General features: G+C 36.2%; 1 protein-coding gene across 1 annotated transcript in view; it reads right to left on the bottom strand.

Moving 5' to 3' along the window:
• Window positions 1–1,674: 1,674 nt before the first annotated feature.
• Window positions 1,675–22,299, bottom strand: part of Ndf (Nucleosome-destabilizing factor) — a 138,579-nt gene continuing 117,954 nt past the window's right edge. Inside the window, exons 8-12 of the mRNA XM_089644530.1 lie at window positions 13,118–13,228; window positions 11,842–11,985; window positions 8,015–8,138; window positions 6,338–6,517; window positions 1,675–5,596 (exon numbers count right to left, since the gene is read on the bottom strand). Of these exons, the coding sequence (XP_089500656.1) occupies window positions 5,397–5,596; window positions 6,338–6,517; window positions 8,015–8,138; window positions 11,842–11,985; window positions 13,118–13,228 (759 nt within the window). The 3' untranslated portion in view covers window positions 1,675–5,396. The remainder of the gene's footprint in view (window positions 5,597–6,337; window positions 6,518–8,014; window positions 8,139–11,841; window positions 11,986–13,117; window positions 13,229–22,299) is intronic.

Here is a 22,299-nt window from a genome sequence, read left to right as displayed (position 1 = left end):
ACAATGCATTCTATCAACTTTTGCTGGCTCTCATGCATTATTCTGAAATTGAATGACATTATATTTAAAATTGAATAATAACTTTGTATATAACCACGAATTTATTTAATTTATTACGACTGACCGGTTTCACTTAACATATAAGCACCATCAGTAATAAATTAAATAAATTTGTGGTTATGTATGAAGTTATTTTTATTTTTTTCATTAATACGTGAAACCACAAAGTAATCTACTTAAATGTAGATTATATTTTAGAATTTACAGTGATTAATATATTAAATAAATGTTGGTACATTTAAAATAGATGTATTGTAGTAAAAAAACGTTTTTATGGTTGATTTTAAAAAATACCAAATTAGCATTAGGAAGATCAAATCAAAGCAATGATCCTTCATGGCAGCGAAATAATCTGATCTCATCAAATAAAACTCTACATTTTGGTCTCCCTTTTTCAATATGCTCTCTGACAACATTGAAAAGATTTAACATAAGTTTTTAAGGTATAAACTATAGATTGCAAATTCCTATACAAAAAAGTGATAGTAATTTTTGTTTTTTTTTTCTGTCAAAATATCTCTATTGAAACTTTTAGAAAGAATAATATGCACAGATGTAAAACTATTAACCCTAGATAACTAATCGCTCGTCGAAATTCTAAATCACCTACTTCCCCCCGCTCCCCGACCTTAACTCTTTCATTACCTTCCTAATTTGAGTAAACAGTGCAACACGTGACGCGATTGCGGCCACACGCATACTAGAATGTGCCCTATGACCATCTCGTCGTCCGCTGGACGAAACTTTAGTTATAACAACAATTTTTAAGGTACGTACATTCATATATTTACTGTTAATGTTGGCGAATCTTCTACAATAGAAGCTTCGGTTCCATCTACGTCAAACGTGCGTAAAATTTGCTACCCGTGTCCATCCAAGGCCCGGAGAATGACCAAACACCGTTGCACCAGATGTAGAGGGGCTATTTGTGGTCCACATAATGTTGACATGTGTGGTCACTGTGTAGACTGATATTAATTTGTTCATTATAAACCTTACCTTTGTGCAATGTAACAAGTTCCTATCTTAATTAAATATTTTTGATTTATTTATAGTGTTTTATTGCATAGTCCACTGGACGAAAGTGTAGTTACAATGAAACATTGAAAACAGTTTAGTTATCTAGCGTACAAAATACTGCATTACAAAATGGACTGTCCAGAATTGCTTCAATTCAATATCCATGTTCCCAGAAGACTTGCTGACATTTACTACCCTTTTACTAAAACAACACCGGGACACTGGCTTATCAAAATTCCATTCCCCGATTCCGAGACTTTATACACAAATAGACTTATTACATCAGAACCGGTGAGTTACAGAGTAAATCAAATTTGGTGTTGTTTATGTGAGGGGTGAAATACGTTGGCAATCCTGTGCAGGCACAATTGGCCGGTCCTGTGCAGGTACAATTGGAGCAGTCAAGCCAAGGAGCAAAGGTACTGATAATACCTAACACAACGGCCCTTGAAGTTTTTACTAGCGCCAAGCTCCGTTTGACTCAAGGCCAGCCCTGCGTTGGCATGATTTCTTAAGTTTTATTTTTGCCAACATGTGTCCTATTCATAAAAGAAAAATAATTGTGGGAACAATAAAAAACAAATCGGGCTGGAAAATATAGTTTATTTATTTAGTAAATTTGTAAACTAGGTTTTAAGTAATAATAATTGTATGTTACTACATTATTCAAACGCCTATACTCTGAACAGTGTTTCAAAAAACATTTTAGAAAATGCTTCCATCCAAATACCAAATCAAAAAATAATAATAATAACATACTGTCAACCGCATACAAAAAAATCCATAACATTTTCACTTTTATAATATTAGTTATTAAAATAACAACTTACATACAAATAAACAATTACATTATTTTTATAAGACATGATCATTCTTCATTTGGTTGTTCGTCCACAACTCCATAACGTCCCATGAGCAATTCAATGAAACCAACAATATGTAATAAGCTAGAACCTTTGCTGTGCGTAACACTATTATGTCATCATCCATAACTTGTAGGCACTTTTATCTGCCACTGTGGTAATTGTACACAAGACAAATTGCATCCAAGATTTTTACGCACAGTTAAGAATTCACACATATACAACTACACAAGTATTAGAAATGTTTTTTCAAAATTAAAATTCGCTTGAGTTTTAAGCAAGATTAGATGTGACGGACGTACTGCTCCGGGCTCGGCCGCAGTCACCCACGTTAGGATTATAAGATAAATTTAGAGAATATAGAATTATAGAATAAAATAAATCCTAAATTAAGAAATGTATAAAATGTATGTAACTGAAATGTAAATGTAACTATGTATGAAAATGTAAAAAGTAATCAATAAATGAAACGTCGGAGCTTGGATAGAGGTATACGGGCAGAGAAGTGTTGTTAGAGCTGGTACAATCATGAGAGCATTTAATTCGGGCACGATTATTAGAGTCGTGCTTATACGAGAGGAAACGTTCGGCCCCGGCCCGAAGCAAGGGGCCGTGCGCCGTCGTGGCGTGCGAGGTGATTCGCCGTCAGAACGTTCCACAAGCGCGATTCTGAGGATCGTGCCTGAACATAGAGAGGCCGTGGTCGCGTTCGACCACGAGATCGAAATTACCGGCCGAGAGGCGGTAGCCAACCCGGCGGCGGGCCGCGGGCGCGTCACAAACACGGGCTTCGATTCCAGGAATCAAAGAGAAAGCCGGCCCGCGTGAACGTCACTCGGCCAGCGAAGGCCGCCGGGGTCCTATAAAACGGGCAACAGTCCCTTGGAAAGGCAGATAGCCAGCAACCTCCACCAGCTCTACACTTCTCTCTGCTCTGCCTTCTACCTCGCTCCGACTTCTGACTCTACTCGCCTTCTCTTCTTCTTCTGACCCTCGCCTCACCCCGGACCTCTCTGCCCCTACGACAAGACCCGGACTCTACAGCAAGGACGAGTACTAGCATCGGACCAGCTACAACGGCTACAGAGACGCCCCGCTCGACGCCCCGACGCTACTGAAGGAAGACGCCTTCTGCCTCCACGGATTGGGATCACCGGCCCTATTTACAGTCTTGTGTGTCATACACTTCTGTCTGGCACAATTAGATAAAGTTTGAGTTAATATTAATAATCATATAAATGAGAATTAATTGTGTCCGAAGTTGGAATTTTTTACGACAAATTTGAAATAATTTGGTTGCTGGGAGGTTAATATCAGCCATTGAATGTCTTTTAAAATGTGTCAAGTGTAGACCCGGCTCCAAAGTGTATTTTAACACCTTAGTTGCCGAAACGTTAAAAAAAATGAATGTATTCTCCTTTTTTACTCTGTATTTTTGTACAGTAAATATATTTTTTTAATTTGAATGTTATATAAATTCAGCAGTCTCCTGTTTGTGCCACTATTTTCCGAAAGTTTGCGGACACCAGAAGAATAATTGTATAATATATTTCTACTACTTTGTGTCACTGTTGGCAGCTATAGCTCGTCATCCCACTGTTCTATACCGACACGTATCGGTACCCAATAGATAAAAACAGGAGACCCTGCGCACAAAAGTAAAGTTCACCACGGTATGCAGTGCAGCCATTGTGAGACTTTTCTGCGCAGTGTCTCCGGTTTTGGTCGATTGGTACCGATACTGACCTGGTGGGATGATGGGCTTAATCTTGAATGCAATATTGTCTTTCATTACTTTACCGAGTTAGAAGTTGAGTCCCCATTGTATGACGATAAAAATAAATTTTAACGTAATTTTTATTTGACAAAATAAGGTAAAATGTATTTTCCTGACTTCCCTAACATATTCGGCGTATTTTGAATATGTATTTATTAAAATATATATATTGTAATGATTTCTAAAATAATTTTAATAAAAATTTTTTTACAGAAAATAATACATAATGATTTAGCACTTAATACTCATATAATGTAATTAAAACCTGCCAGAATGATAATTATAATGAAAGATATAATATGGGTGATCTATCTACGCAGCTAAATAATTCACATTGATTATTTTATGTTATATGTTTTCTGTACACTAACTCCACATACGAGACTACGAGGTGTAACTCAGGGCATATTATGTAATCTTTAATGATGCTGTGCGGCGGGTCAGTTTAAGAAGAGGAAGAAGTCCTGCCTTGAAGAGTAGGTGGAGCACCACTTGGTAGTGCGCCAATGCAGAAGGGTACAATGCTAGTTCTTCGGAACACCTTTCATTGGAATATTGGTAGAACAATCGTGACTACCATTTGTTAAAGATTGTAATACTTTTTTTAACATATGAAGAAAGTAAAAAGTAATGGATAAAATGTTTATAAAAATAAATCAACTCAAAATAATTTTATATTTGTTACTAAAAAAAGGAGAAAAATATATGTATCTATTTAAGTGCGCACAATAACTTGATTTATTCCCTTTGTGCTTACTGAAAAAGGATTTATAAAATAAACAGTATTAATTTTAATTATTGATGTTTTACAAAAAGAAAGTTATTTTATTTGTGTCGAAAATATCGACTTTCTGTTTCAGAACATGTGGATATAAAAATGGTTACGATAAAAATAAATTACCGCTCTTTGAGTTTGAGTTCGTCTATTCATACTGATGTTAAAGTGTCAAGAGCATCGACACATTCCTTTTCAGAACGTAACTCGCTGTCATATGGATATACAAATGAAGGTTACAATAAAAAAACAATTTGCCGCTAGTCAGTCTCCAGTGTGTCTGTACTGGTGAGTGTCAAGAATATCGACACATTCCGTTTCTGGTTGATATACATACTAAAAAGAAGGTTACAATAACAAAAAATTGTGCATCTGGACTGACATGAGTGTCTAAAATATAGACACAATCATTTTCAATGTGAACATTATAAAGGTTACAATAAAAATAAACTGCCGCCAGAGCGTCCACACTGGCGATAGTGTCAAGAATATCGACATGCTCACTTCCAGATTGACAGTATAATGAAGGTAACAATAAAAAATAAAATGCCGCTCGAGAGTCCGCACTGACGTCGAAAATCGACATGCTCTAAATCAAAATGTGATGCTCTGTTTCAATGAAGGTTACAAGTAAAACATAAAATTGCAGCTAGTTTTCGAGTACGTCCAGTGTTAATAATATCGACATGCTCGGTTTCAGATAAATATTTAATTAAGGTAGTTAGTCTAGGAGTGCGTCCGCACTGGTGTGTTAGTGTCAAGAATATCGACACATCCCATTCCAGGTTGATATATATGGTATAATAAAGGTTTTGACAAAAAAAAAATTGCCGCTACTAATAGTTAATGAGTGCGTCCGGACTGGCGTCAGAGTGTCGAGGGTGCGTCCGCGCCGGCCATTTCAGAATCTGGCACGGACGTAGACGGCGCTGGCGTCATGCGCACCATACCCGCGGTGCTTGGCGTGCTTGAAGATCTCGTTGGTGGTAGCCGTGAGGGGCAAGGACTGCTCCAGCATGTCGCCCATGCCCAGGGCCAGCTTTAGGTCCTTCTGCATATGCGAGAGTGGTTGGTGGGTGGTGTATGAACTGTCGATCATGGCTGGAAGAACAAATTATCATTGTTAATTCTAAATGCAGTTCCAGAGGGAAGCAGTCTTTTGAACCTAAGCTAGAAAATAGATCTTACAGGATAAAGATGAATCGTGAACTTTAAAACCTGATTGACCATGAGACCATTGTAAGATTCTGTTGGTCCCAAAGATTGGGATGAGCTGGTGATAGGACACCAAAAGTTAGACCCATTAGAAGTAAACCAGAGGCTGAGCGAAAGAGAGGTGGATGGACTGCGTGGAAGCAGATTATTGGAGCAGGACGGGAAGGACTGAGGACTGTAGGCGAATGGCAAGGGACCACGGTCAATGGAGAGCATTTATGGAGAAGCCAAATCCCAACCGACCAAGTGAGGTGAGGTGAGGTATGAAGTATGAGGTGAGAAAGAGCCAAAAAGCAGCTAAAATCTTGTACAGACAAATAATAATTTCCCCAGAATATTTTCGTATCTTGGGATACAGCTCTAATACTAAAATGTTGCATAGCATACATGAAATGTAGTAATATAAAATGGAATAGTTACAAGAACGCTATAATCACATACCTAATAATAATTAATGTTAGCATAATACTATACTTCTGCATGTGTTCTGAATAATTTTATTAGCAAATTTTACTTCAACTTTGCCTGGCCTGCTGTGTACTAAGTGTCCCAGGAACTCATCGTTATGCAAGCGGGTCGCTTCCACTGAAGCACAGTCATAATTTTCAGCAACATATAATTAATTACCTCTTCCTTTCTCCATAATGGTGCGACAGGACAGGTTTGTGAGATCGAGCACCTCGAGGAGGTCTCGCTGATTGAGGCCTGCACGGTGAGCCAGCGCCATGCCCTCGGCCAGCCCCGCCAGCACCACACCGTTGATCACCTGCAGCACCAGGTTCATCTTGGACGCGTTGCCGATCTCACCTGTAAATCATTATCACATTAAGCATAAACAGACATGTCAAAACAAGGTATCATCCAACTTAATGAACTTCAAAAAATGGATTTAGAAAAAAAACTACTTCTAAAATATTGTGTATAAATTTCATAAAGATCAAAGTGTCCTAAGTATTATTTTTACGTGTTTACGATATATGATAGCCCAGCTGCTCTGCCCCTTCTTACGACTCTCGGATTTATAAACACAAACAGCTAATGCTACTTTAGATAATAGCAGATAGGCTGTAAAGTTAAATTTTTAAAGGAGAAAGTAGACGTTGATATCTAGGTGGACTGTATTTTTCAGAAAAAACACTATTTAACGCTTTTTTCTCAAAACTATTTTTTGAGAAAAAAGATTTTGTTGATTTTTTTCTCCGGAACTACTCATTTTCAAACTGATAGTAAAGCAATAAATCGATACCTATGTACAATATAATTTTTTTTAACCATATTTCTTTAGTACTTAAATTACAGGAAAATTATGATTTAAGATTTTCACGGCCAAAAGTATTTTTGTTATTTGTTTTTGGGGTATTATGCCGTGTTGCGCTAACTCCTTCTTTAGCCAACGTTTCGGACAGCATTGCAGTGTCCATCATCAGGGCAGATGTGTATGATGATGGACACTGAAATGCTGTCCGAAACGTTGGCTAAAGAAGGAGTTAGCGCAACACGGCATAATACCCCAAAAACAAATAACAAAAATACAGGAAAATTAGTTTAATAAATTATATTGAAATGTGTATTTCTTTTGTTTAAATTTCTAGAGTTGCAAGTCAGTAAATTAAAACCAATTTTTCGTCCACTTTTAAATTTACTCACTAAATAATAAATAATTATCCACAATCAGTACTATAGTGAATGAAATTAGTTCAATTAAATTTACCAACAAAATGATTATATTGTGTTATGTATATTAAATTAAAGAAAAATGGTAGATCCTACAGGAAGTAAAAGTACAAAATAAATAAAACATGAAGCCAATAAGCAAATGCACATTTTATGCCGACTGCCATAGAATATAAAATAAAACTACAAGTCTCGCACAAACTAATTTGAATGGAAACCAACTCGCCTGACATTGTCGATCCCATCCCATTTGAATTTCGTAAACACAGTTTTGTATTGGAAATTTAAGCCTCGGTCAGACAAATATTTGGATCACGAAACGCGCCCACAAGACACTTCTTGTGTTAATCTTTATTCTATGCTGACTGCAGTATGTATTTATTTTTAGTCACCGGAAAGTTCAATTCTTGTTTTTATTTAAATATATCAACATTCTTCATGAATGTGGGGTAGCATTACTCAGCAGTGTTGAAAATGATAATATTTTGTGCTACTCAACAAGTAGCGCTAATCAACACTTTGTTCAGAGGTGGTGTAATACCCCTTAAATGTGATATTGAAGAATAATTATGTAAATTTGTATTAAATAATTAATATGCCAAAAAGGGGGCAATATTATATAGCTCTTACCGAGATAGAAAGAGTTCTTGCTCATGGCTTCGAAGCAGGATTGGCAGTCGTCAAATAGTGTTCTGTCTCCTGCGGCCAGGACTATCAGGGTTCCTTCTTCTGCCTCCGTCTTGGAGCCTTGGATCTGAACATACAAAGTAAGGTATTAGATTAGTAAATGCAAAATAACAAATACGTTAGAACCGCCGTTAAATAAATAGATATTGTACCAGAGGAAGACAGGCACAAATCGGTTCCTTCGCCAACTTCTTGCGATGTATTAAGTGTTCTTTCACAAAACCTCATTGCTCTCAAACAGGGTTCCCAAACGGGAAGCTGGTACCTATTTATATTATGGTACAAACTATACAACAAAATTCCACTCTCACTAAAAAAATCACATAATAATAACATTTAATTCCCAAATAAAAATCTGGATACAAAACAAAGGGAGATCAGAAATAGAAAATATACTGATAACAAATACAGACTTAAACCAAAACCATTCAACAACAAAAAATCAATACGTAATGTATTTATAATTCTTTCAGAAAATACACTACATAATACACAAAGTATCCGAGGGGAGGTTCCCAAACTTCGGCAGGTGATTATACATGATATTAAGCCCGTCGTCCCACGTGTCGGTAAGCAATCGACATAAACCGAATGCTGCAAGATCCTTTGCAGAAAAGTTCCACGCTGTGAACTGCGCTGCAGGCTGTTACCTTCATATAGCGAACTTAATTTTCTGCGCAGTCAGGGTGGCCACAAAAAACGGATTTCAAAATTCCCTGATAATTCCAGGTTTTCCAGGGCAGTTTCTATATTTTTCCCTGATATGTTTTATTTGGTATAAGGACATATCGTTCAAAATTTTATTTTTGAAACACGATTTTCATCTACGCCAGAAAATTAGAACAGATACATAAATAAAGGGAATTCCGTCATCTAAAGCATTTATTATTTCCTTGCACCACAATGATCTATTCAAAACAAAATACACTTATTACAAATTTATGATATTTCGCCTGAAAACAATTTGTGTACAAATGAAAAGACCAGACAAAAATAGACAAATAAACAAAAGTAAGTACAGAAGAACCCCGATAATTCGAAAAAACGCGTAATTCGAAATTTTCGCCAAAAAATTTCCGCAGAAAATTTTTTTCATACAAATTTTTTTTTAATTCGTTAATTCGTAATTCGAAATTTATTTTTGTCCGCGCACGAAAATTTGTTCGTGAAATACGAAAAAAATTGATTTTTGCGAAAATAAATCGTAATATTTCGTAAATCTGAATCTAAAAGTCAGCCGTGGCGGTAAAACGCCGAAAAATGTATTTTTACGTGGTTATACATCGTCATAATTAGTATTATTATTTTGTAAATCTGAATCGATTTAAACTGGAATGTTGTACTTTTTCAAATTTATTTCGAATATCCGAGTTTGAAGGGCCGAGAAAATACGTTTTACGCGGATATATGTAGTATTTTTACGAGTTTACACCAAATATCTCTATTTAAAGGGTCGGCCGCGACGAAACTCGGCCGCGAAATTTCGATTTACGCGTAAATGTATCGTATATATACGAATTTATTTCGAATATTTGAATTTAAATGGCCCGCTGCGACGGAAATCGGCCGCGAAATCTCGATTTACGCGTAAATATATCGTATTTTTACGAATTTATTTCGAATATCTGAATTTAAAGGGCCCGCCGCGACGGAAATCGGAAAATTCGCGAAATTTCAATTTACGTGGAAATATATCGTATTTTTACTAACTTTACTTCGAATATCCGAGTTAAAAAATACGGCGCGACGGAAATCGGCCGAAAAATTTCGATTCACGCCGAAATATGACATATTTTTACGAATTTACTTTAAATATCTGAACTTAAAAGGCCGGCCGCGACGAAAAACTGCCGATAAAATTCGATTTACGCGGAAATATTTCATATTTTTACGAATTTACATCAAATATCTTAATTTAAAGGGTCGGCCGCGACGGAAATCGGCCGCGCATTCTCGATTTACACGGAAATATATCGTATTCGACGAAAATCAGCCGCGCATTCTCGATTTACACGGAAATATATCGTATTCGACGGGAATCGGCCGCGCATTCTCGATTTACACGGAAATATATCGTATTTTTGCGAATTTTTTTCGAATCTGAATTTTAAGAGCCGCCCGCGACGGAATACGGCCGCGAATTCTCGTTTAACGCGGAAATATATCGTATTTTTACGAATTTAAATTCAGATATTTGAAATGATGGGCCGGCTGCGACGGAAAATTACCGCGAAATCTCGATTTACGCGGAAATATATCGTATTTTTACGAATATCTCAATTTAAAGGGTAGGCCGCGATCGAAATCGGCAGCGGAATCTCGATTTACGCGTAAATATATAGCATTTTTACGAATTTATTGCGAATATCTGAATTTAAAGGCCCCGCCGCTACGGTAATGGGCCGCGAAAATAAAGAAATAATTGGTATTAATACGAATTTACAGCTAAAATACCACCCGGATTTGAAGAGGCGGCCGAGAAAATCGATTTTCGGCGTATTTTTTTTTTACATAAAAATTCGAATTACGTGGGAATTTGTTAATTCGAAATTTGATTTTTGATGTCCCGTGGATTTCGAATTAACGAGGTTCTACTGTATTGACACTTTGTAAAAATGTTGATAATGATGATCTTTAAATTTTATTACGACCGTACTGGGTGTCCGACCCTTTTGACACTTTGTTGTAACTTTGATAGCTTTTTCTTTACAGATTTCGCACCTACATAGTATAGGGGAAAAACCAAGGCGGGTGGTTTACGACATGATTGTGTTGCAAGGGCTATTTACGAAAATAATAATAAAAAATACCTACTTATCTAGTTTGTCTTTGTCGGCATATCTTTTGTTACACACGCCGCAAGTAAAAGTAATAAAACACAACTTTGAGACTTCACAAATCGTAAATAACGAATTTCGTTTTATTTTTGGAATTCCCTGATATTTTAAGAATATTTTAAAATTCCCTGACATTTCCCTGATAATTCCCGGTTCGGTAAAATTCCCTGATAATTCCCGGTTTTCCCGGTTTTCCAGGTCTGTGGCCACCCTGGCAGTGTCTTGTAGTATTTTCATTGTGTAGATTCACCTCCTGAAATCTGTGCACATTACCCCGGAACACCGTGTATTTATAATTACTTCATATTAACACATTTTTAGTGGGTATTTTTTGCGCTGGCGCAACGCTGTCTCCAGGAAAAAATAAAGGTACCGCGCGAATTTGTTTAAAATCGATATTTCTTCAAAAAGAATTAAAATATGTTAGTAAAAATTTCTAAGTAGACTTGGGATACCAAAGCTATATAAAGTACTAAACGAAAATCGAACACTATTTGAAATGCAATACAATCCTTTTCATTAGGAGTTGAGTGGGTGCGGAACAGAGAGAGATAGAGATTCGAATTGGGTTTCACGGTCATAAAAACCCTCATTCCAGGAATCGAATTATTACAATAACAAAATATGTTATCTAAATAATATACTATCCTTTTGTTGAAATACCGATTTAAACGAAAGGCTCCAAGATAAATGTAAAAAGAAGACTTGCATTATGATTCGATGATTATGCATGAATAGTTGGGACCTTTACAAAGGATTGGTATGTAATATTCATATGAAAACATTGAATAATTCCGTCTCTTCTGCCATTGAAATGAGGCCAGCGCAAAAGGTAGAACTACCTTTCCTGACCGAAGTATGTTAAAATATTATTATTTATTTCAGTTCAATATGCTGGGCGTGTTACGTATATAAACTCTGAAATGAAGTTACCTGTGCTTCCAAATATCTGGCACCCCTGTCTGTGAGGGCTTCTACGATATCGTGAGAGGTGTCGGAGTCTATAGAGGTCATCTCCACGTAGCCCTTCACCTCCAGGGATCTGCAGTGCAGTACACCACAATTACCAAACACCATCTGTTGAAGTAATACAAACATTAATCTTCTAATTAATTTATGATTAAGAAAATAACAGGTGGTCTGTGTTCCACCCCAACTGTCAGTGGAACAAAGTAAGGCCTTTCTTCCATGGGGATACCGCAAGTATCCGATATTCGGCGCTTCAAGTATCTCGGTGACTACCGCCATACATCTACGAGGAGGTTCATACACAGGAACACGTTGCAAACATTTTGTAACTCGTCAGCGATCAGCGACCGCGGAAGTGGGGGGCAGAGGGGGCCAAATGCCCCCCTAAAATCAAATGAGGGGGGGCCGCGCCCCCTCCAATTTTACTACCTGTGTAAAGAAGGATTATCTGTGCTGGTAAAGATTATCTTTATCCTTCACAGTGCTTTTTTTCATAAATGAAAAAGTGTTTGTTGTATACAAGAAAAATTGTCAAGAGATAGCATTGGAGCTTTGATTATTTAAATAATCAAAGCATTCGAGGACTTTTTTAACATTTAGTTTAGATTTAAATGAAATTCTTAGGGAATTTGCTTCAAAGGCGGCTGAGAGACGCAACGTTTTTGGTATCGTTCAATGAATGCAATAAAGCAATATTTAAAAAAAAAGTTTTTTATTCACTGAACCTGTTATTTGTTTGACCTAGTCATCTCCGTTCTATCTTATTTATACCTAACTAGTTGAGTGACTGGAGAGGAGACTGAAGGAAGAGGGTGACTAAACAAGTTTGCCCCCCCCGTCATAGAGCACTTCCGCGGTCCCTCTCAGCGATGTAAGGTTCCCGCAACCAGGCGGATGAAATTTTTCCGACTCGCATTGTCGAGACTTTAAACATGGCATCACTTGTGTCAGAAATTTTGTAACAATTCACATGATTTAGAACAATGCTAGGTACAAACCAGGCAACAAATAACGACAGGATATAAAAATTACAGCAACTGTTCGGTTGTAAAAGCATTCTAGTTTTGATGTTTCTAGAATTCAACAACGGTTGGTGGCAAAGCGGGTCTCGTAATTTCAGTAGCCACGTGTACAAAGTGCGCAATGTCAACGGAGGACCTGAGCAAATGTATAAAATTCAGAAAAGGTTTGATGATAGAGAGATACAGTGAAGTAAAAAAAACATATATGGATGAACTACCTCTTTAGCGGCTTGTGGATCCGCCACGCAGGAGAATGTTATGTCGGCCTCTTCCACAACATCGCATGGCGTCGTGGCCACCGACGCTCCTACCTTCGCAAACTCCGTACACTGAAACAACAAACAACAAACAAACCATTAATACCACTTCAAATAGGGGTGTCATAGTTCCACTGGTTTGTGATGGTTGGAACTCTTCTACCATATCATATAAAAAATTATAAAAAAGGAGATGGGGGGTATTTCACCACCTCTGGGTAAACTGCTGAATAACTGCTCGGCAAGTAACTTTAACCATAAAAATAAGCGTTTACTTGACGTATAGCGTTACTCAGGTGGTAAAACAGATAATATAACGCTAATTAGCAGGTTACTCAGAGGTGGTGAAAAACCCCCAAAGCTATACAAGAGCTGTATGGCCATTGTCAGTAAGTATTATTCATTTTTAAGGCATTTTCATAGACAACGAGTCTATCTGCCGAGTTTAAGCTCGATCGGATGTCAGGAAGGGGGTTAATCTCCACTTTCAAAATTTGCAAAACATTTTTTTTCAAAAATTCATTCATGAAAACAAAATCGAAATTCAAATAAGATTTAAAAGGGAAAAAGTTCATTAATTAGAGGGTAAAAATCAAAAGAAAATATAGAAATAATATATAATAGAAAAAAAAAGTGTTTTATTTTACTGAAAAAAATTTTGTACTGCTTTATTATTATAATAAAAATATATTGTAATTTTATACAGTGAAAACGAAAATTTAATTGTATTATTGAATTGTAATTTATAAAAATGTGAAAATATAAAAATATAATTTTTAACAATTTAAAGGAATGACCCGAATAATGATTAAAAATATACCCAATTATTTGATAATAATAATTATTAATAATCATTGTAGAGCAAAAATAACATTATACTAGTGACATCTATACGACTTGAACTAAACCATTTCGTCGAGAGTTACAGTTCACCGCCAACAGATGTCTCTAGCGTAAATACTGCGGGCAAAGTTAGCTGGTTAGCTGCCACGCGGCACGTGACGTCCATCTTGGAAACAAACATCACTATTAGACGTGGGTCGTAACGTCATTTTCAAGAAACGTAACGAAACAAGTTTCTTGGTCGGCGTAACCTGTTTCAAAACGGTTATTTTTGTAACTAGTTATTTTCATTCACTTACCCGTCCTCGCGTGACAAATGTCAACCATGTACATGTGTTGGCCCCGCGTTTGGCGTGTCTCCCGAGTCGGACTAATTAATTAATTAGTTCCGACTAATCACGAATAATATACAATGGTTATTGATATTTACAGTTTATTTGCACGTTATATTTACTGTTTATTTACACCTTTTCATCGTTTTCACTGATATTTTTTTATTATTTACACTGTATAATTATTTGGTTGGTTTGTTCATTACACTTGTTTTGTTTGTTTGGCTATTTACACATAGTTTGTAAGTCTTATAATATTATAAAAATTATTTACATTTTTATTTTTATTTAATGACTAAAAGAGTTTATGACTCTAACAAAAATCTTTTTGGATCTAAATTAACATTTAAATACATCAATTGGGCAACTTTGTTTGTCTTCAATTGTGTGCGGCGGTTATTAATCGTGAGCCCTGTCTTGCTGAATATCCTCTCGCACGGAACTGAAGTTGCCATTATGTTGCCATACTTGCGCAGAAGTATAGCAAGGTTGGGATAAATGTGACGGTTAAGTTGCCACCATTGCAATGGACAGTTAAATTTCCCACTGTCGTTAAACATTGGTAGAATATTGTCTTTCAAATAAGAGTTTACTTCTTTGATGGCACACGACAAAGGTGCTGCTGCTGCTGCGTCCCGACAATATCCAGACGGGAGCTTTTGGGACTCTTGTGCGGTATGATGATGGACACTGTAACGCTGTCCGAAACGTTGGCTAAAGAAGGGGGTAGCGCTACATGGTATACCCCAAAAATAAATTGTTTCGCACTGGCTCCAGACGGGAGCAGTTGGGACTCTTGTGCGGTATTCGCTCGGCTGCCCGGGAGGTGTATTTCCAATCCCTTTCACGTTTCAGTCGCGCTAAAATTATTTAATTATTTTCAATGTAAAACAAAACATTGGAGGTAATAAAAGCGGTCTATCCTCTCTGCTTACCCTTCTATAATTACGGTCGTCACCCTCATACAAACAGATTTATTTTTTATTTATTTATTACATAAGATACATTTATAAGCAAAAATAACATAATAATATTTCAAAATAACTGTCAATATTAAAATGTGTACAAGTGTTATAGATAGAGCAACGAAACGCGTAGGCGACTGAAACGAGGACTAATGGTGATTTATATGCATAACATAACAATACCGCCGACTACCGCGTTACATTACGAAACGCGGCGTTACTGAAACGCGGCAGAGATTGGAAATACGCGGTCGCATGCGAAACGACCGAAACTAGTCTCACATATGCATAACAAATAACAATCCGTCCCGCCGACTACCGCGTTACGTTACGAAACGCGGCGTTACTGAAACGCGGTCGCATGCGAAACGGCCGAAACTACTTTACATCACACCCAACACCAAATAACGCATTTACAAAAATAACTACTTGTAATTTTATCGAGACTAGTTATTTCCGTTACATCGACGAAACTAGTTATTGTATCTAGTTACGTTAAATAACGCTCACTCCTAATCACTATACACTCACGACTCACACCTCACACCGCCGATGTCGATATTGCGTAATACACTTATTCGCTATTATCCGAATCAAATAATACACAATATCACTGCGAACGCGACTAAATGTTGCACGTAAGCATTTACCAATGAAATAATACATTAGTATTTATTTGTTTGTTGAGCAAAAACTCACGTTCCGTGATATTTCATCAAAATGACAATTAAACACACCTGTGGTTAGTCAAAAAGTGATGAAACAAAAACTTTTTTTCATCACTTTTCATGACTTTATACCACTGTTTGTAGGTGTGTTGAACTGTCATTTTGATGAGATACCCGGTCACCGAACTCAAGTTCGGCGAGCTCTTAGAAGAAATTAATTAAATTTTGCCCACACCTTCAAAATAAGAGAAAGGTCACTATCTACATGAGATTCCTAAAAACTAGTCTCATCCCTATCCTACCCGTAGCAAAATGTTCATACTTCTTGATGAAATTTTGCACACTTGACTTTTTAAAAAAGAGGGAAAATTGCTGTCCACGTCCTATTTCGAAATACTGCGAGTAAATCCCGAGCCACGCCGGGAACTGAAGCCAATTCTTCGATAAGAAGAATATTATAATCTTGAAACTCGTACGAAGCCGGATATGGTTCTGCCACTGAGAACTCAGTTTTTTTCTTGAAACGTATCTTTCATAATACCCAAAGATATTAGAGTTCTTCTAATATCTTTGATAATACCTATAGTGAGAGGTTACAAAGGAGCTATCAGCGGTAAACCCTTCAGTAACTACCTACTATAAAAACGGCGCTATACAAATCATCCAAATATTATTTATTAAGTTCAGTTTTCTTTCAATCTGCACAGTGCCAAATACCCACATTACCATTTCATATATTTTTTATTATTCCGGTGAAAATAATAATTTACGCAATGAATGACAAATTTCGCCGAATTTTGTGAAAAACGTACTTACGTTAAGATCAATTAGGCCAAATATTTCTATGGAATAGTTCGTATGTTGTACGTTGACCTGAAACATACTGACTAGTACCAGACCCGTTGGATAACTCATGCCAAATTCAAAATTAAATTTTCTTTCGTCAGCCATGAATAATGTATCATATCCCAAAAAGAGTTGGTTGACGATGGTTGGCTAACGGATCACATTTCAAAGTTTAATCTTGCTTCTTTTTTATGTGAATACCACAGAAGAGTTCCAACTGCTCCCGACTGTCCGAAGCCGGCGGGACTGTGGCATCCCTAACCGGGGTATTCCAGCGATCAAATATATGTACAGGATATGTAGTGGGCAATCTAAAATTCAATCGAAGAGGTAAGGAATCGACGTAACCGAGTGCAGTAAGAAAGCGTGATACCGAGAATTTCCATAATATATTGGCGCCCGTGCATGGGCCGGTGCAGCACGGTAGCAGTGTTGCATGCTTCCTATATTCCTATTCACTGCATGTGGTTTATGTCGATTCCGTACCGACCCGTGAGGGAGAGCGGTTAGATAAACGATTGGAGGAGAAAAAGCGATGGTTTGGAGGGAGACTGTTGTATGTGAGATTGGTTGATTGAAAAGATTGATGGTTTGTAGAAATGAAGCAATAAGTCTATTTTCAGGAAATAAACAGGTGAGGACGATAATACGCTATAATCATGCAATAGTATATTATGTAGGGGAACTGGTAGTTGATCGAAATATAATAGAAAATGTCTGGTTGTAACATAGGATAAAGAAGAACACAAGAAATGCCACGTAGGCGTGATCCAAATAATAATCGGGCCTTAAATTTTCAATACAAAACTGTGTTTCACCGTATGAATACGAAATTCAAATGGGATGGCGATATACAATGTCAGACAGGTGTAAGAGAGACAGAGCGCTTGTGAAATGGTGTAGAACGGAAAGGACAGTGGCGACATTTATTTCAATTCAAATTTTGTATGGAAGGCACTTTTTCAAGTTTTTTTCCATATTTTATGATTTTTAATAAAAATTAAAAAATCAGCTTTCGAAAAAATTATTTTATTTTGTGATACGTTCAAAACAGCGAATTTATAATTTGGAAGGAGGGTTTGGGCTCCGCCGCCCCGGGAACCATTTATTTAATAATCAACCAACCGCCCCAAGGGGTTCGCCATGTTTGGTGACTAGTGCCCGGGTTCATCAGGTGAGGTGTGTTCAGGATGCACCTTCACACCAGCTTCATGGCGTGCCAGATCGGGAGAGGTTGGTTTGGGGAGACCCTTTGACCTCTTCAACTGATCTCTCTTGACCCATCGCCTTGCGCTGCAGCAGGAAGGATAGATCTTACGTCCGTCGCTCCTGAACACACTGATTAGATTCCTACCCATCCCTCATACCTTTTTCATGCCTAGAACTTCCTCTCATTCGTTTCCTTAAAAAAACCTCCACACAGCATCCCCAAAGATGAGATAGGCCCTGAAGGAAAATTATTTTCCTGATGGAGAAAATGAATTTCAAGCGGGGATATTTGATGGATAGACCAAAGGTGTTAAATAATTCAAATATTGCTGTTTTCAAATAACTTCTGTTGAGAATTTAAATAATGTTCCCGTATTTGTGCGGATGACACCAGGTATTAGATTATATTGTATAGCCCTGCTGTTACACATATTTAGTGATTTTCGTGAATTGACGCAATATTCACATAAAGTTTATTACATCGTATCTTCTCTATTATTTTATATCTACTACCAATCTCCCTGTAAAAGAGTCGGAACAGGAAATACCGCGAAACCGCGCATGACGGTGACAGTTTTTTTTGCGTCGGAAAACCAAATGGCAAGAAGTAGTCACGATTTTTACAAGGTTTTATTATTATTATTTAATGTTGATAATGTGAGATTATTTAGTATTATCCGCCTAATCTAAAGCATGAATTCGTGCATTTATATCTCTGTGTTTTTTGGCAGCGAATGAACGATATTATGTCAGACTGAGCGAAATGTTTGTCATTCAAATAATTCATGTCTGTTCCATCGATGTATTATATTTAGATGAGACGCGAAGCGAAAAAAATGGTTCCACTTTTCTACCTACAATTGTCCTTCAATGCTCCTAACGCTCTAACGGCGATTGCCCGGAAACTTGCTAATCCTCGCGAACAGTTGAGATTCGAGATATTAGTACGAATAGCGTATCTAATTGTTTAGCTCGATGGTCTGTCCTGTCCTGTGTATTATATCATATTATTATGATTATTATGAATCACATTAAGCATCTCGGGCATTGACTAAATACAATCATCAATAACAATTGACTAAGGACGGGTTGTTTCACAGAACTTGAACAATTCTTCAAAGTTCTGTGAAGGATCTATTCAAGTTCTGTTGTTATATCATTATTAGCCAGTTGTTTCACAAAACTGAAATTATGAAAGAACTTGAATATATGAAAGTTGTGAATAAAAGTGAGCGATTTTATTTTCTTTTTTTTTGTAACAACTTAATGAGTAGGACCTCAAATTATTATATTTAATTATTGAAGACAATAATAGCGATTCTTAAACGAAAATTTGAAACAGAAAAAGATATGGTCACAATTAGGACTCGAACCCAGGATCGCTGTCTTCAATAATGAAAAGTGAACGAGTTGAAAGAAGTCAATTGAGGTCCAAATTCCAATCAGAAAAGTGCAATTTTTATAAACTGTAAAAAAATATGTCACTATATATTTAGTGATTCCATTTCTAAAATATGAAATGGGAAGCGAAAGTGAAATCACTATTTTCGATTAATCTTTACTACAAATACCAAAACGTGCTTTTGATAGATTGAAGCTTTTCCTATCGTTTCACTCGAATAGAATTCAAATAAAATTGCCAATTATTTTATAAAAAATATTATCGTAAACTCTTAAATAATATATAAGTACACCATTGATGTACATACACATATTTAATTTTAAGACTGTAGTACTGTAGTTTGGCGAAATTCGGGTTATTTTTGGGAAGAGTGGTGTTATTTTGCAACAAAAATTTATGTTATGCTCCATTTTTGGCATTTTTCAGTTTAAAAGTGTAAGGTTTTTGTATATTATTGTTGAAAATAGAAAAAGTATCGAAAGAAGAAGAAAGACAGTTTTCGGGGGGTATTGGTGGAAATTCAAGCTTTTTAAAAGCACAAACGAAGTAATTTTTAGAACTTTTTTTTCGTACCTACCAGAATATCACTTGAAAACTTCGAAAATCCGCGATATTTAAATGCCAAAATTTGCATGTTTGTGCACTACGATTTTCGCGTGAAAATTCTTCTTCTCTAACGATGAGTTATTGTTACATTTATAACACCGCAAAAATACCGTAGTTCAAGTAATGCGGTTTCAGTCTGAAGACCTCAGGTTGAAACCGGTCCGCGCACTACCAATAAGCAGATTTATTAGATCGTTTTCTACTGATTTTGAGAACACCAACTTAAGGAGATATATCTGCCTTTTAAAGTGACCCTGTAATTGGTGTTTTTAGTTGGAATTATGAAGACGTCATATTTTGGCAACTGTATTGCGGTAAGTAAGCTAGATACAATTGGCAAAGAAGCCGCATTCCCGCCGCGCCGGCTTATATTGCTACAGACTTCCGAACTTATTTATTAATATTGTACGCTTTCCCCCATTTTACAAATCAATTAAAATATAATATGAAATAAAATAAAACTGAGATGAAATCAAATAAAATAAATAATAAACACGGTAATGAAATATATGTTTAAAATCGGCAAATAATACGAGGTACGGTTTTACATATGTTTTATTATTTTACGTAATACGAAGTACGGTTGTATAAAATGAAGTATTTATTGTAATGTTGTTGTGTATTACGTATATGTTTTATTCTTTTACGTTATACATATTTTTTTAATATTGCCTTTTTCGCTCATCCATTTTCTTAATTTGGTATCTGAAATATTTTTGATTTCCCTAATTTTTTATCTAGTGAAAGATTGTTGAATGCTTTTATTGCCTGGTATCTTTGTCCAAAGCATGTGTTTACCGTCGGAGTTTTTTTTGTACTCTTGTCTAACCGGTATATTAACGATAGTTCGCGTTTGTTGAAATTTGTTTTTTTTTTGTTGTCAAAAATGAAGTTTAGTAGTGTTTTGATATGTATAATTGGCGTATATCTGGTTGATAGTGAATGTTGAATATTTGGTCTGTGTCAGTCATTGTATTTTATTAAAGTAATACTTTAAGGTGGTTTTTTGTGCGATTTCCATATGACCGATAGCTGAGTTTGTTGCATTACTACATACATATATTATATAAATGCACCCATCTTTTTAAATACATACACTTCACTGGAAATATCTCGTTGAGGGCAGAACAATTGAATTCGAGAAACATCTGGTTACATAAATAATGCAAGAATGGGGCGATTTAATTAATACGACGAATGCAAATAATTGTTACTTAGTATTTTCTGGTATATGCTAGCACTTTATTTTATAATGCTAAAAGTATATCTTTGTAACAGGAATATACCGACGTACACCGAAACATTGAATTTTATTAGTAATCCTTAACTGGAAAAAGGTGAAATAAATAATTCTGCAAGTAGAAAAACCTAACCGAAATGTTATTTGAGCATTTTTTTATTATGGGGAATAAGAGAAGAATTTTTATGAATGTGAATGAAGCAAGCAAAGTGTAATAAGACAATATTTATTTTCATTTTTTATTGACCTCCACAACAGAGAGGGGAATAGTTTTTTTTATTAGAAAGAAAAAAAAATCTCCCGCCCAATATAATGTACCAACCACAAGCACCTTCGTTTAAAAAAAAAACAAGAAACAATAAAGATGAGTCAATTTATAAAAGGAGATTCAAGAAGTTTTGCAAGTTCTGCGGGATATTGCTAAATATGTCAGGAAACGTGCCACTACAGTGGATTGTATATATTATAGTCGACTGGTTGACACAAGCGGTTGAGAGAAGGTTAAATTAGTTATTGAAAAGGAACATGGAAATTTTCAGGGTTTCTTAGTAGACGGTGATTGGTATTGATTTTGGCCAAGATAGAGGTTCGTCCGCCCTGCCTACCCGTGCGGAGAACCGGCGAAAAAGATAGTTTAATACTTTGAAACATATAAACCGTAGTTATTTTTATAGCACTGGAATCGTAATTTATCGGTAATGTTTGAATTTGTGGGAGAGGAAAAAGTTTGGAAAGTACCCTGCTATTCAGATCGGGTCATTAATCATAGCTAAAGCCATTTCAAGCAACACTATTTTGTCACCAGGTACATTCTATATCTACTGAATTCAATGACTCCTATTAAAAGTGTAGCTAAATTCTTGGAAAAAACGCAAATATGCTGGTGAACACAAATCCATTCAAGTCGCGACGAAACATTACAATGAGAAATGGGAAAATAGCTTTTATAAATACTAGACAATGATGAACTCCTCCGTTCTTTGTTCTGCGGTCTCCCTTCTGATTCTACTTGCACTTTTTTCAAGTCTGGCA

Source organism: Hesperophylax consimilis, chromosome 21, assembly GCF_061612785.1.
Source record: "Hesperophylax consimilis isolate HC1 chromosome 21, BYU_Hcon_1.0, whole genome shotgun sequence".
Classification (NCBI taxonomy): domain Eukaryota; kingdom Metazoa; phylum Arthropoda; class Insecta; order Trichoptera; family Limnephilidae; genus Hesperophylax; species Hesperophylax consimilis.
Note: the sequence above shows the minus strand (reverse complement) of the source record. Positions and strands in the feature narration are given on the sequence as shown.